The sequence below is a fragment of the Phlebotomus argentipes genome, unplaced genomic scaffold, assembly GCF_947086385.1.
Source record: "Phlebotomus argentipes unplaced genomic scaffold, Phlebotomus argentipes genome assembly contig_15, whole genome shotgun sequence".
NCBI classification, from domain to species: Eukaryota; Metazoa; Arthropoda; class Insecta; order Diptera; family Psychodidae; genus Phlebotomus; species Phlebotomus argentipes.
Genome location: NW_026776181.1, coordinates 12,749,375 through 12,761,467, shown reverse-complemented (window position 1 = coordinate 12,761,467; position 12,093 = coordinate 12,749,375). Strand labels below are relative to the sequence as shown.

Below are 12,093 nucleotides of genomic sequence, written 5' to 3'. Positions count from 1 at the left end.
AAGTTGGCTGTGTGCTTGTTGATGGCTCAATGTTTGTAACTTTCAGATTGTTGATCCATTGATTGGTAAAGATTAGAGGATATGAATGGAAATTCCATTTATGGTGGTTTCTTGAGGCATTTTTAACACCTTCATCGCTTGCACGGTAATTCTCTTCAATGGTCTGTGGGCGTTCTCGAGTCAATTTCGTGGCAGTATCAGCGTCCATGCCAGAAAGAGACGTTGGTATTGTGCTTGAGGAGTGGTTTCACGGTGCTCCGCCTCTGATACTTGTGCACTTTTCCCCCGTATATTCTGTATATTTCTTTTGTATTAAAATTGCATAAAACATTAATGGATGTGAGATTTTCACATTGAGTGAATTTTAACATTCTTGGGTGGAGGAGTAATTAATGTCTATCAATAATATAGGGTGTGAATATCAGTATACGAAGAGACAATAAATTAATCAACTTCACCACCAATGTATTAAAATTTTATGAAGAATTTGAGGAATTTAGTATGTGCGGTAAAGTTTGTAGTTGAATACATTATCAAAGTGAAAGACATTTTACTCAATCTAATGAGCATTTTGTAAATCTCTTTTCAAACTATCATCACTTTTGTGAGTAAATTCAGAAGTTTACCACAGTACAATTGGCTAGAAAAGTATTTTAATGATTTTTAATATTCAATTTCTTATATCCTCTACCACTCTAAAGGTTTTTCTGTGTCACACTGAATAATACAAAAATATGGATCTCTGAATAATACAGAATACCGCTTGTGTGTGTAGTGAAGAAAACAGACGTTTTCCATATTTTGTTTTCCCTCCCATTGGCATTGTGAGTTGGGAACCTCATTGAAATGTGGCGCCAGAGTCTGATGGGAGGAAATACGCGATATGGAGAGTGCAAAAATAAACGTTCTCGTCGACTTTTGACTTTAATCCCTTTATCGGTGAGATTAGGAGAGGAAGAAATATGTGTGAAAAAAATCACAGCGGAAGAAATACGAAATATTTAATTTAGCAAATGGACAATGAACCTTCCTTTCACATCCCAAAAAGCCACACACATGTATCCGTTTCCACTCGAGGCCTCATGGGAAAATAACCACAGAAATGTAAATTTTATCTCCTTGCCGCAAAAGCAATGTGCAGAGTGGAATGTATCAAAAAGTCGTCAATTTGTATTACTTCCTCGGGGGTCACGTTCGCCTGTGTGGAGTATCGAGGAGAATGGAACTGATAACAGCATTGGGTGTCTGATAAAATAGTTCTTTATTAATATAGCGACTCATTATTTCAACGTGAAATAAGTTATGACTCTGATGTTTTAACAAACAACTCTAAGTACAGTGATTTGTTTTTTTTTCTTTTCTTTTTAATAAATTTTAGCAAAATGTCCCACAATGATAGGCAATAAAAGGTCGTACAAAGAAATCTCGAGACAAATACTATTAATATTGAATTTAAAAATAGGTTACAATGATGAGTGGTAGATAAGTTATATTTTATCATTTCATCGTCACAAGATTGCGTGTAAAATATATTGGCACTGGCACATTAATCAGTTTGAAGTAAAAGGTAAAAAAAAGAGAGAGTTGGAAGATGAACTGTGGGACACGCATAAGGACACAGTGAAAGGGTTCCTTAGTTTCTTTTCTCCCTCTCTCCATCGTACACTTAGGAAAATATCACATCATGTGGGCTTCTTGTCCTATGGGAGCTACTTTCAGTGGATGGACTCCTTTCCGCCGTGCTCAAAGTTGTTATTCGATGGAATCAGGACCCAATCGGGCACAGGTGGAGCCACTCGTGTGGGAACGTGTAGGGATTGATTATTATTTGGCGTATGATTCTGTTGGTTTCTCAACTTTTGCTGCTCCTTCAGGTGCTGAAATTGGCGATGCTCATCCAGAAGGAATCGCTCACGCTCCTCCCTGTGAATGTCATTGTACTCTGGTGGATTGCCAAAATTGTTATTGTTCTTGGGCGCCTTCTCCAGCAGTTCAAGCTGGCGCCTCAGGTTTGCATGCAGTTTCAGAAGAGCCTCCTGAAAAAGATATTCCGATATAAATTTGTTCTGATTGATCGTTGATTTTTTGTCTTTGTACCTTTTCTTCTAGTCTTTCACAGTATTCTTGGCGTGCCTGCCTTTCCTGCGGACTCATTGCGGCAAGAAGTTCATCCCTGTTTTTCTTTACATAAGCAATTTCAGTTTGCAACTGTTGATAAAAGAGACAAAGAAATATGAATTCTTAAGTAGGATTCAAGGTAAACACTGATTTTCACCTTCAAATAGTCCTGTGCAAGTTGCTTGTGCTCCTCGAATATTTGCATTGAGAGTTCATTCTCAGGATCTGGAGTGGCGGGACGCAAGTGTGGCTCCAACATGAGATGCATTGATTCTAGATTAAGGGATGCGTAGCTGTCCCCACGATCGTCCTCCACATCACAATTCCCAGTTGCCGGTCTCTCAGGATCCTTTTCCGCGGGAATTCTCGTCTCTGCGACACTTAGGCGCTCTTTCCCCTCACTATTGGCTGTTTGACAGTAGCAGAAAATTAGATAGTTAGAAAAAAATGCACTGTACGCAAATATTAATATTTAAACAGCATTGTGCAATGGTATGAGCATTTGCCAATTGCATTCACGTGTCTTCCACAAATTTTCCATATTGATTGTTTGAGATATTTTCCACTAATGTGCAAAATTTTTGCGGCAAACCATTTTTTTACGTAATAATCCGCTGTTGGAAGTAGTCTTCACATATTCTTTTGCACTATAGTGTCAAACATTCAGATAGTACTATGTAATGAGCTCATATATTGGTGAATAGTCATTTCTTTCTCTCTTTCCGTACTATAAATTATCCAACAGCAATGCAGGGTGTCTCTATTTGAGAGCATTGTGTCACACATAATTAATTATTGCTTTTAATTTTCTCGCCTCGAGATGATGTTGTTGGTGGGACAGGAACAATGAGGAAAAATGATGAGAGGAAAACACACCGAAGTGACTTTCAACGGGCCGTGATTAAAGTGAAATGTGATAAAACACAGATCAGTTAATCCTTCTCAAACGTATTAGAGATATATATTTTACACTATGTTGAACTGTGAGGACAGAGATAAGAAATGAATTAGTGAGGAAAAATTGATTGAAAATTGATGTTGACCGAATGAGATGCTCTCACAGACTGAGTTAAGTCACAAGGAAAGTGTGTTTTTTTCACACGATCATCTCTTTTTTCTCCTTTGTGTGTACATATGAGTAATTTTTCGGATGAGAAGAAGCGCGCACATTTGCCAGGAAAAGTCGATGCGATGCGCCCAAGTTCTGCGCCAAAGTGAGTCTTTCAACAACTACATGTGAAGATTGGAGAATCACCCAATGAATTCCCTCAAAATATTACTCATGCCAATTTTTTTCGCTCTATTTTTATCTCTTTCTTCAAATAACTTTATCTGTTCCTTTTTTTACTCTCCCTGACCATTTCCACTCCTTTTCTTCTTCCTTTCGACGCGTTTTCCCTTTTTTTCTACACGCCACTTTGACGGAAGCTTCAAGCAAACTTGGCAGTCAAATTAATATTATTTGACACAATTTATATCGATGGATTCTTTTTTGTGCACTACCCTTTCAAAACAGTCATTTTCAGCTGTATGCCTCATCACTCGATGTCGCACTCTCACATTGCCAAACAGAATTTGTAGGTGGAAAATGGTAAAATGTCGAGGTCAATGATCAGAATATAGTTTTAGGCAAAAGTCTCAGGCAATTGAGAGGCAACATTTCAATTAGAGACACTCGAGAAAGTGAAAAAGAAAAATTGCAAAGTCGTGGCGAAATTCTTGCTCAGATGGAATGCGTACAATTGCTAATTTTTTGCCACTCTTTCTTCATAAAATCACATGATCAGGCGCCTCCACTGAGAAGTGGAAAAAAAATGCGTAAATATTGATACACTCTTTTGTATTTCTCAAAAGCACTGCTCTCAGTCCACTTTTCATTTCGACACCACCAGGGAAATTAGCGTTTTACGAGAAAATTCCTCGGACTTTGCAAAAAAGAATATTTTATTGTTGATTTCTTCCCAAGTCCCCACAGCAGTGGTTAATGTGGTGTTTTTTGTTATACACTTCTTGTACTGTCGGTATCAGTACAAATTATTAGTTTACTCAATGTATTTTCCTGTGTCTGCCTTCTATTTCGTGTCACAGAAAAGATGTTCGGGATTTAATTAATGTTTTGAGCTGATAGATTGTTAAACAATCTCTAAGAAATTGCTGTCGTTTAACCCATTGTCGTGCATTCTGTACACACTGTCCAGAATTTCCAATCAACTTATTTGTTTATCAATAGAAGCCTTTGTGGCGCAAGGGTTAAAGTGTGAAAAGATTGTGTGATTTGTATTTAACAGTCGAGTTTAGGCCACAAATCTATTTCCGTACTGAGGAGAGTGAGTGGTACGGTTTATATGGGTGTGAAAAGAGTGACTCATCGTGAGCGTCTCGCGTTCCCAAAGAGCGTCGTCTTCTAGACGCCTTGACGAGCAGCACAACCACAAGCTCATGATCGCACGACGACGTTCAGGGCGAACAGAGAGAGAGACATTGGAGAATCAGAGAAATGAGAAATAAAGCCCGACATGATCGCGCCTTCAACATTTAATTTGACATCGTCGACGATTAACGTAAATTTTGCGATATGTGGATCAACAGAGAGGAGAAAGAAGATGAAGGTGGGATGCGATGGTGATGAAAAAATGCTTTATTACAAATGGGAAAAGTATGATGAGTGGATGATGAAGGAGTATCTGACATCTGACTATCCATCTGGTGGATTGTATCAAAGATACAACGCGAAATGAAGTATAGGATGTGAAAGTGAGAGAGAGCGAGGAAAAATCGGAATGAAGCCAAGGAGATATTGAGAAATTTCAGATGATGCCACCCAAGGAAAGCTATTAACTCTGGCTTGATTATGAGGGAGACGCATAAAAATCATTTGTCACCACGATTTCAGTCTGAATACGATAAGCTGATTTCCTTGATTTTCTACTAAATTTATGTATTTTCATTTTCCGGGATCTATTTTTGATGACTTTGTATTTTCTTTTCTCCCACGACTGCCTCACATTTCCCTCCATTCACACGAGAGAATATATGGGGAGAAAAGTCCTCAAACACCCCACATTTATTCAACAAATCAACTCATGCGATTAACCTACTTATTTATTATAATTTTTGTCACATTTGTACACAACCAGCTTGTGGTAATGTATAATCTGAGACGTGTCTCTTCATTGATTGACCTAATTAATAATTTTCACGCGAACATTTTTGCCAGAATTCATCCCCTGCCTCTCGCAAAAGAGACACGTCAGGTTAGATTGTGTGCATGAATTTTACAGTATTTCATAGAAAGTCAGTGACGTCAAAGAAAATTAAGTATTCTCTCAAAACCGCATAACAATAAACAGAGTTGATATTTCACTTGGCGATAGCATAATGCTAAATTTGATGACATAAATAATTTAAGGTATTTTATCAAAAAGAAACTAGTTCAAAAGATTGCAAAAAAAATATTTCAGACTAATTATTTAACACAAAATCGAATCTTCATCTGGAATAGTCGTGTTGAACAACGTGTTTATGTGACTTTTTCCTTCCTCTGATGCGATGGATCTCTTTTAATGAGAATTTTTGGGCATATGAGTGAACAAATGTTTCCTCGAAAATTCTATGATGCGAGGAAAATCATATTAGAGAGGGTAAAAAAACTTATTTTTCTTGGCAACACTTTCCACAATATTGTGAATCTTCCAATTGGGCTTTCATGATTGTTTCTTTCACAAAATCCAAACGATGCTCTCGCCTCTCGAACTTGGGGTTATTTAACTCTAAGCCAAACTAATTGTTCTTGGTCGTTAATCTTTCGCTGCAATCACAGTGATGAAAGGGGATTCGTGAAAATTACCCGTCATGGTTGGTTCTTCTCTGTTGCAATATCTCGGTTTCAATTAAATAGAAAACAAATGATCTTTCTGCAGTTTGTGTGTCGAGAGGATTTTAACTTCACAGAGGATTGCGTTGAAAAAGTCGATCGCCAAACTGTCTCACGAGACTCTCGACACTAAACTAAAGGCTCCCTGAAGTTGTGTAGATGTCTCCCTTTTGCATAAGAAGATATTGTTGTTTTTCGATGCAAGTATCAGTGTGTGAGGTGACTAAGGTTTGAAAATGCGACTTGAGAGGCACGAGATCACTGTTGCAAACTGCATTACAATGTGAGCAATTTTAGAATACTTGGTTTATTAAATGCTCTTATGACATACTTTTTCTGCATATAGGAGAATCGTGAGCAATTATCATAAAAATTAATATTTTCTTATTCATTGGAGTGATTGAAAATAAACGAGATAACTTTGCTATCATCAGGTTGCTACTTTTACGTGAATTTGTGCGAAATATTGACGTCTTATGCTATGCCTATCAGTAAGTTAGCAATTTCACTAGTGCGAAAATGTGCGTCAATTTGAGAACAATTTAGAAAACTTGGCTCAGACAGTGGAAATCCTATGAAAATTCAATTAACGCACACCTTTCATATCTGTCACCAAGTGTAAAGTGGAATTTTCAGTCAAACGGGGGGAGGATTTTACACAAAATACTGTGCAATTTGCAATTTCACACGAAATTTCCTACTCGGCAAATTTCTATCGTAACATAACTTGCAAGCGAGGCATGAGATGGTCTGTTTTATCTCACTAGAAATTTGTGGCTTTCGGCCTTAGCTATTTTCCTGGCTCCACTTTAACGCACTGTTGCTCAGTCACTCCCCAAAAAGGGAGCAAAAGTGCCGAGGAAATATCGATGGTAGAGACTGACTTGATGCGAATGAACAGATGTTTATTTATCTTATTCTTTCTCGAAGGCTTATGTGATAGAATCTCGCGCGCGCGAAATTCTCTGCCACACATTGAATTGCTGTGACTCATTTGCTAGCATGATGTATTTTGGGATTGAGTTTTGCCTCTGCCGTTCTCAGCAATAATAATAATAATAATAATACTATAAAGAAAACCGATGTAATAAGGCACGAACAGGGATATAATTCTCTCTTCAACGATTAACCCTTTCTGACATGAAATAGTACGAATAAGAATACCACGTGGAGGGTAGAAAATCTCATTTTCCACTTACGATCGTCATCGTGCGATCCCTTCTCAAAATGCGAGAAATGTTATTTGAATTACTCACATTTTTGCCCTCCTTGAACATTGCCAAGAACAACGTCTTGAAGATGAATGAGTCAATGCTCGTCACTAGCAATTTGTTTTCGTTCCCCATCTTGCCAAACACTTCACCGTGATTTTCCTCCGAGATTGCCAATCATTTGATCAATAATATCAATTTTCTTCTGGGACACTCCTTTTCTCATCTTTACTTTTTAATCGATTGCTTCAGAAACTCTTTTTAAGTGATAAGAACTAATATATACCCTGTAATATAATTTATAGAGTGTAGATGTGGAGCACTAATTAAGATTTATGCAGTGTTCTCAGTCACATTTTCTGTCTGATTTAACGCGTCTCCGTTGAAAATTATTAATTCATTTGGCTTTACGAGTGAATTTCTACGGAGGTGAGCACTCATGTGTTGTCTACTCCTTGCTGCATTTTTTTATACATGCAATAATCAATTAATTATGCTCCTGTTTGCCCATCTGCTGCATTATTCAATGTCCCCGCGCGGTGATTTATCTGAGCACTGCTTATGTGTGAACATATCTTTGTGATGGGTTGCTTTATCAAAACATTTTATTCATACCTCGTGGTGTGAAATCTAATCGAATTGGAATGTATTGCAGTACCCTAATCTAATTTTATTTTAAAATGCCTTTGGGGAGATGATGGCTTCTTGCTCATCTCACATTGGCTCTTCTTCCTCCGACCAAACAGTCAGTCGTGCTTTAATTCTCGCTACGCATTGATTAACCACATGATTTTGCGCGCGCGCGTTCACGCACACGAATTGCTTTTTTTTCACGATATATGTATTTTTTGTGTAAATAAGTTGAAACAGTTGAAGTATGTGCTTTCCTGGGTGGCGTAATGATATTGGTTTTCCTTAGAATTACTTCCACTCACCGAAATTTCCCAGCAGAATTTGCAAGTCCTCACTACTAGGGTCCAATTCCCAGGCGTTCTGTTTCGCGTATGGATAAAAATGTATCAGTGAAGGGAATTTAATCGGCTGCGGATTTATCTGTGAAATACTCACTGGATCCACTTGAACGGAAATCGGTTCCAGAAGAGCGCCACCCTGAGGAAGACTACACGTGTTGGTTCCCTCAGGATTCTCCTTGTCTTTCTCGAGATTTGGTTCTGCTATCTTTGTCTGGTTGAAGACTTGAATGAGGTCAGGAACATGACTAGAATTCTTTGTGCCAATGGTTGAGTCTCTTTCTGTCCCAAAGCCCCAATCGATGTAGTCACCTTCGGGGTTTATGTCCAAACTGTCGACATCGTTGTCTATGCACTGCAAAGCATACATAAAGATTAAAATATTATTCAACAACACAATAGATCATCATTGGCATTGCTATCTCACCCCTTCGATGTCCTCATACTCCAGGGGGACATGTTCACCGGGTAAGAACTTGCAGAGCTCCTGCATTGTGGCCACGACTTTCGACATGGAAGGTCTGTTTGAAGGATTCGGGTCCCAGCAGGAAGTCATAAGATTCTCAATGGGTCGCGGGCATCCCTCCATCAGAGGAGGGCGATGGCCCTTGTGGACACTCCACATGATGGTGAAGGTGTGCTCGATCTCCTTGAAGGGCTGCTCACGCGATAACACTTCCCATAGGATGATTCCCCAGCTGAAGACGTCGCACTTCTCCGTGTATGTGGAACTCTCGAAGACCTCAGGTGCCATCCAAGCGGCACTTCCCTTATTGTTGGTCATCAGCGTTGCCTTGTCTGTCACTGTGCCAAAATCGCAGATCTTGAGCACTGTTCCTCCCTGGACGAGCAGCAAATTCGGTGGTTTCAGGTCACGGTGAATTAGTGGCTTTGGGCTCATGTCGTGCAAATAGGCCACTCCCTGCAAGAGTAAAAGTAATTCAGTGCTGTTCACCACTTAATCACGGATATTCCTTCTCTTTACCAGGGCGCACTGGCGAGCCCAGCTCATCGCATGAGCGGCCGTGTACATTGGCTTGGGAGTGCAGTGGAGAACGGCATAGAGTGACCCTCCCTCGGCGTACTCCATCACCAGGCACACGTGGGGCTTCTTAGTGCAAGCTCCGTGCAGGGCCACGATGTTGGGATGAGCCACCCTCGAGAGCTGACGCACCTCAACCGCAAATGCATTTCTCTCGGACTCATTCTCAATGTACTTCACCGCCACGTAATTGTCTCGCCATTTGGCCTTGTACACTGTGCCAAAGGATCCCTTCCCGACAATCTGGAAGTGCAGGAATGCGGAGATATCGTGACAGGTGAGATGGCTCCGTGGGATTGGCAACAAACAAAGCTATGCAATTCGTTCTTACCGCCAAATGATTGATCTCCGCAAAGTTCACCTCCTCGACGAATGGCTTGGCCAAAGCGGGATTCTGTTGAGCCATTGGAAGCCTCAGAAGATATTCTTTATCGCTGCAACAACAAGAACCATTTCACCACAATCAAAGATTGTCTTATCACCTTCACGCGGCCAATCGTAATGCCAAAAGCATCACGTCGCGATGGAAGGATGAGGATTCTTGAGAAATTCGCGAGATTTTTCTCAAGATAAAACTGCAAAATTGCCTTTTATTATTCACTTTTCCACTTTATTTGACACATCCATTGACAATCAACAATTTCTAGAGGCGATCCGGGAGTTCGTCCGGCTATTCCGGGAACAGTGGCGTCATCTGACGGAATGAGCGAGTGAGTAGTGCTATGAGCGACTCGCACAATGAATGAGTCTTCGATGGATTTTCTCACATTTTTCATCCCACTCTTTTTACGATGCAAATCAGGATCAGGAAGGAGGGACAGGACGTAATCTATCCCGCAGCTGTGTCCATCACACTTGCTTCGGATTTTCAATTCCATGAAAAAGTTTTACTCAAGAAGGGACTCGATGAAAGAGGATGGCGAAACAAAGTTGTGAGTATCATAGATTTTGATAATTGAAATAATGGGGAAAAAGAACAGCAACGCAGCATTTTCTTTACTGTATTATTCATATTATTTCACAAGGGATATATAGAGTTGATGCTTATCTTTATGAATTGTTTTCGTTGGAATCTCATCAACTCTGACGATAGAGGATGAAGAATGTGGAATGGATGGTGTAGGAAAAGAAGGGATTTTTCCTGTAACATTAGTGTGAATTGGTGTAAGTATCGGAAATGTATTCGTCCGATTTCCTTTTATTCTCTTCTTATTTGCGTTTATTTGGATAGGATCGTCTGGTAAACAAATTACAGGACAGAGAAAGGATATTTCGGCAAATTCTTTCTCCCTGCACGGTGAACTGGAAGCGCTCAATGGCAGGCGGATTGAGCAGAAGTGGGTGAGATAATGAAATTTTGGGGATGTGCCGGACAAATTACACTTACATGATACAACCACGATCGAAGAATGATGATGGTGTATGGGGGAGGGACGGAAGGGAGATGGGACTGTGCAGGGGTGGAGTGTGGGGATTTCTCAAATGATAAATGTATGCAAATTACAAAGGTAAATTTCCAATTTCTCTCCTGCAATTCCTATTGAACTACCAATCACTCGGGGAGGGCAGAAAAGAAGGTGGAAAAGGTGTGGAGTAATTGGAGAGAACTTTTCAGGATGGGGACCAAATCCATTTGAACTTCTTTATATCATTTGTCTGAGAATGTATGCTTTGTAAAAGATTTTTTTTCCATTGGTGTATCTTGAAAAAATTTATTAAGTGAAAGAATAGGTAATTAATAAAGAAATTAGGTGGAAAGAGGTGGTTTAATGTTGATAAAGTCACTCCCATTTTGCTGGGTATAATGCAAATTGGAGTAAATTGATTTGAAAATATAATCAACACCTTCCAGTGACTGTCGCTTTTTTCCCTATGGCATTTTCTCACTCGCAATTGCCGAAGGTTCACTCGATATCAGGCAGTAGGGAATTGAATTGCGAGCTACCTCCATAGGTGAGACATTTCCATTGTATCAGTGAGTGTGGGTGGGAAATGGGCATGGACTTTCTCAAATTGATTATGGAGGCGAGAAATGGGGGTGACGATGCTATTCGCAGGGGGCCAATTATTTGATCAATTGAATACCATGCCATTCTGTACGATTTGCATAATTTATTGTGGCCTGTGGCTGTGTTAAGTCATTCCATTGAATGAAGTTACATCCAGTAGGAATTCACTAATTTTCCTGTTTCATTTTCCTAATGTTCCCTAACCCTGAGTTGCCATGGTTTACTCAATTTGCCGCAGCAGTGCTGCGATCTCTAAATACTTTTATTCATTTTTTCCTAGATCATCGCCTTGGTATGGAAATCTCTATTGCAGATGTGATGAATATTTCACCTGGCTGGAGCCATGCAAATGAGGGGAAATGGACATAAAAGGAAAGGTTGAATTTGTGAAGATGATGTAGAATTCTCACAAAGAATAATGTGAGTTGATGTTGAATTATTTAAATGCCGAGTTTGACCCTTTGGGGGCTTTCTTAAGTACTTGTAACATCATGCTTCTCAGCACTTCAAAGTGTGTCCCTGTGTCTCCTTCCGGCCTTGTTTTCCTCCCAAGCAGGAAATTTAAAGTATGTGTCTTTTGACATCGTCTCTGACCCAATAGTTGAAATTATTTGATTCTCCAATCTCATTTTATGCTTGAGAATGTGACTGAATGTATGATATGGCAGAGATTTTTGGGGATGGAGTGTCATTTAAAAATCTCAATCTCGACAAGTATGAATTCTTTTGAATGAATTTACCATAAAAGACAATTCTCATGAGACAAATCTCGCTATTCCCATTTTCCCTCGTATTATTTTGTGTGCCTCCCTTTTGATCCCCTTCCGCATTTTTTTCTTTCGTCGTTTTGCTCCGCGAAGGCATGGGT

The 12,093-nt window shown here is 39.6% G+C and overlaps 1 protein-coding gene across 1 annotated transcript; it reads right to left on the bottom strand.

Moving 5' to 3' along the window:
• Positions 1 to 1,370: 1,370 nt before the first annotated feature.
• LOC132261787 (mitogen-activated protein kinase kinase kinase 7) lies at positions 1,371 to 9,788 on the bottom strand. The gene is made up of 8 exons (XM_059760754.1): positions 9,548 to 9,788; positions 9,160 to 9,459; positions 8,602 to 9,096; positions 8,272 to 8,529; positions 8,139 to 8,196; positions 2,276 to 2,526; positions 2,098 to 2,208; positions 1,371 to 2,036 (listed from the first exon to the last, which is right to left on the bottom strand). The coding sequence occupies exons 1-8, from the start codon at positions 9,620 to 9,622 to the stop codon at positions 1,716 to 1,718; spliced, it is 1,869 nt and encodes a 622-aa protein (XP_059616737.1). The 5' UTR covers positions 9,623 to 9,788; the 3' UTR covers positions 1,371 to 1,715.
• Positions 9,789 to 12,093: the final 2,305 nt, after the last annotated feature.

Coding starts and splice junctions, on each gene's coding strand:
- LOC132261787 (XM_059760754.1), bottom strand. CDS start 9,622: ATGGCTCAACAGAATCCCGCTTTGGCCAAGCCATTCGTCGAGGAGGTG. Junction 2,527..8,138: donor AATTCTGCTGGGAAATTTCG/GTGAGTGGAAGT, acceptor ACTGTCAAACAG/CCAATAGTGAGGGGAAAGAG. Junction 2,037..2,097: donor GTGAAAGACTAGAAGAAAAG/GTACAAAGACAA, acceptor TATCTTTTTCAG/GAGGCTCTTCTGAAACTGCA.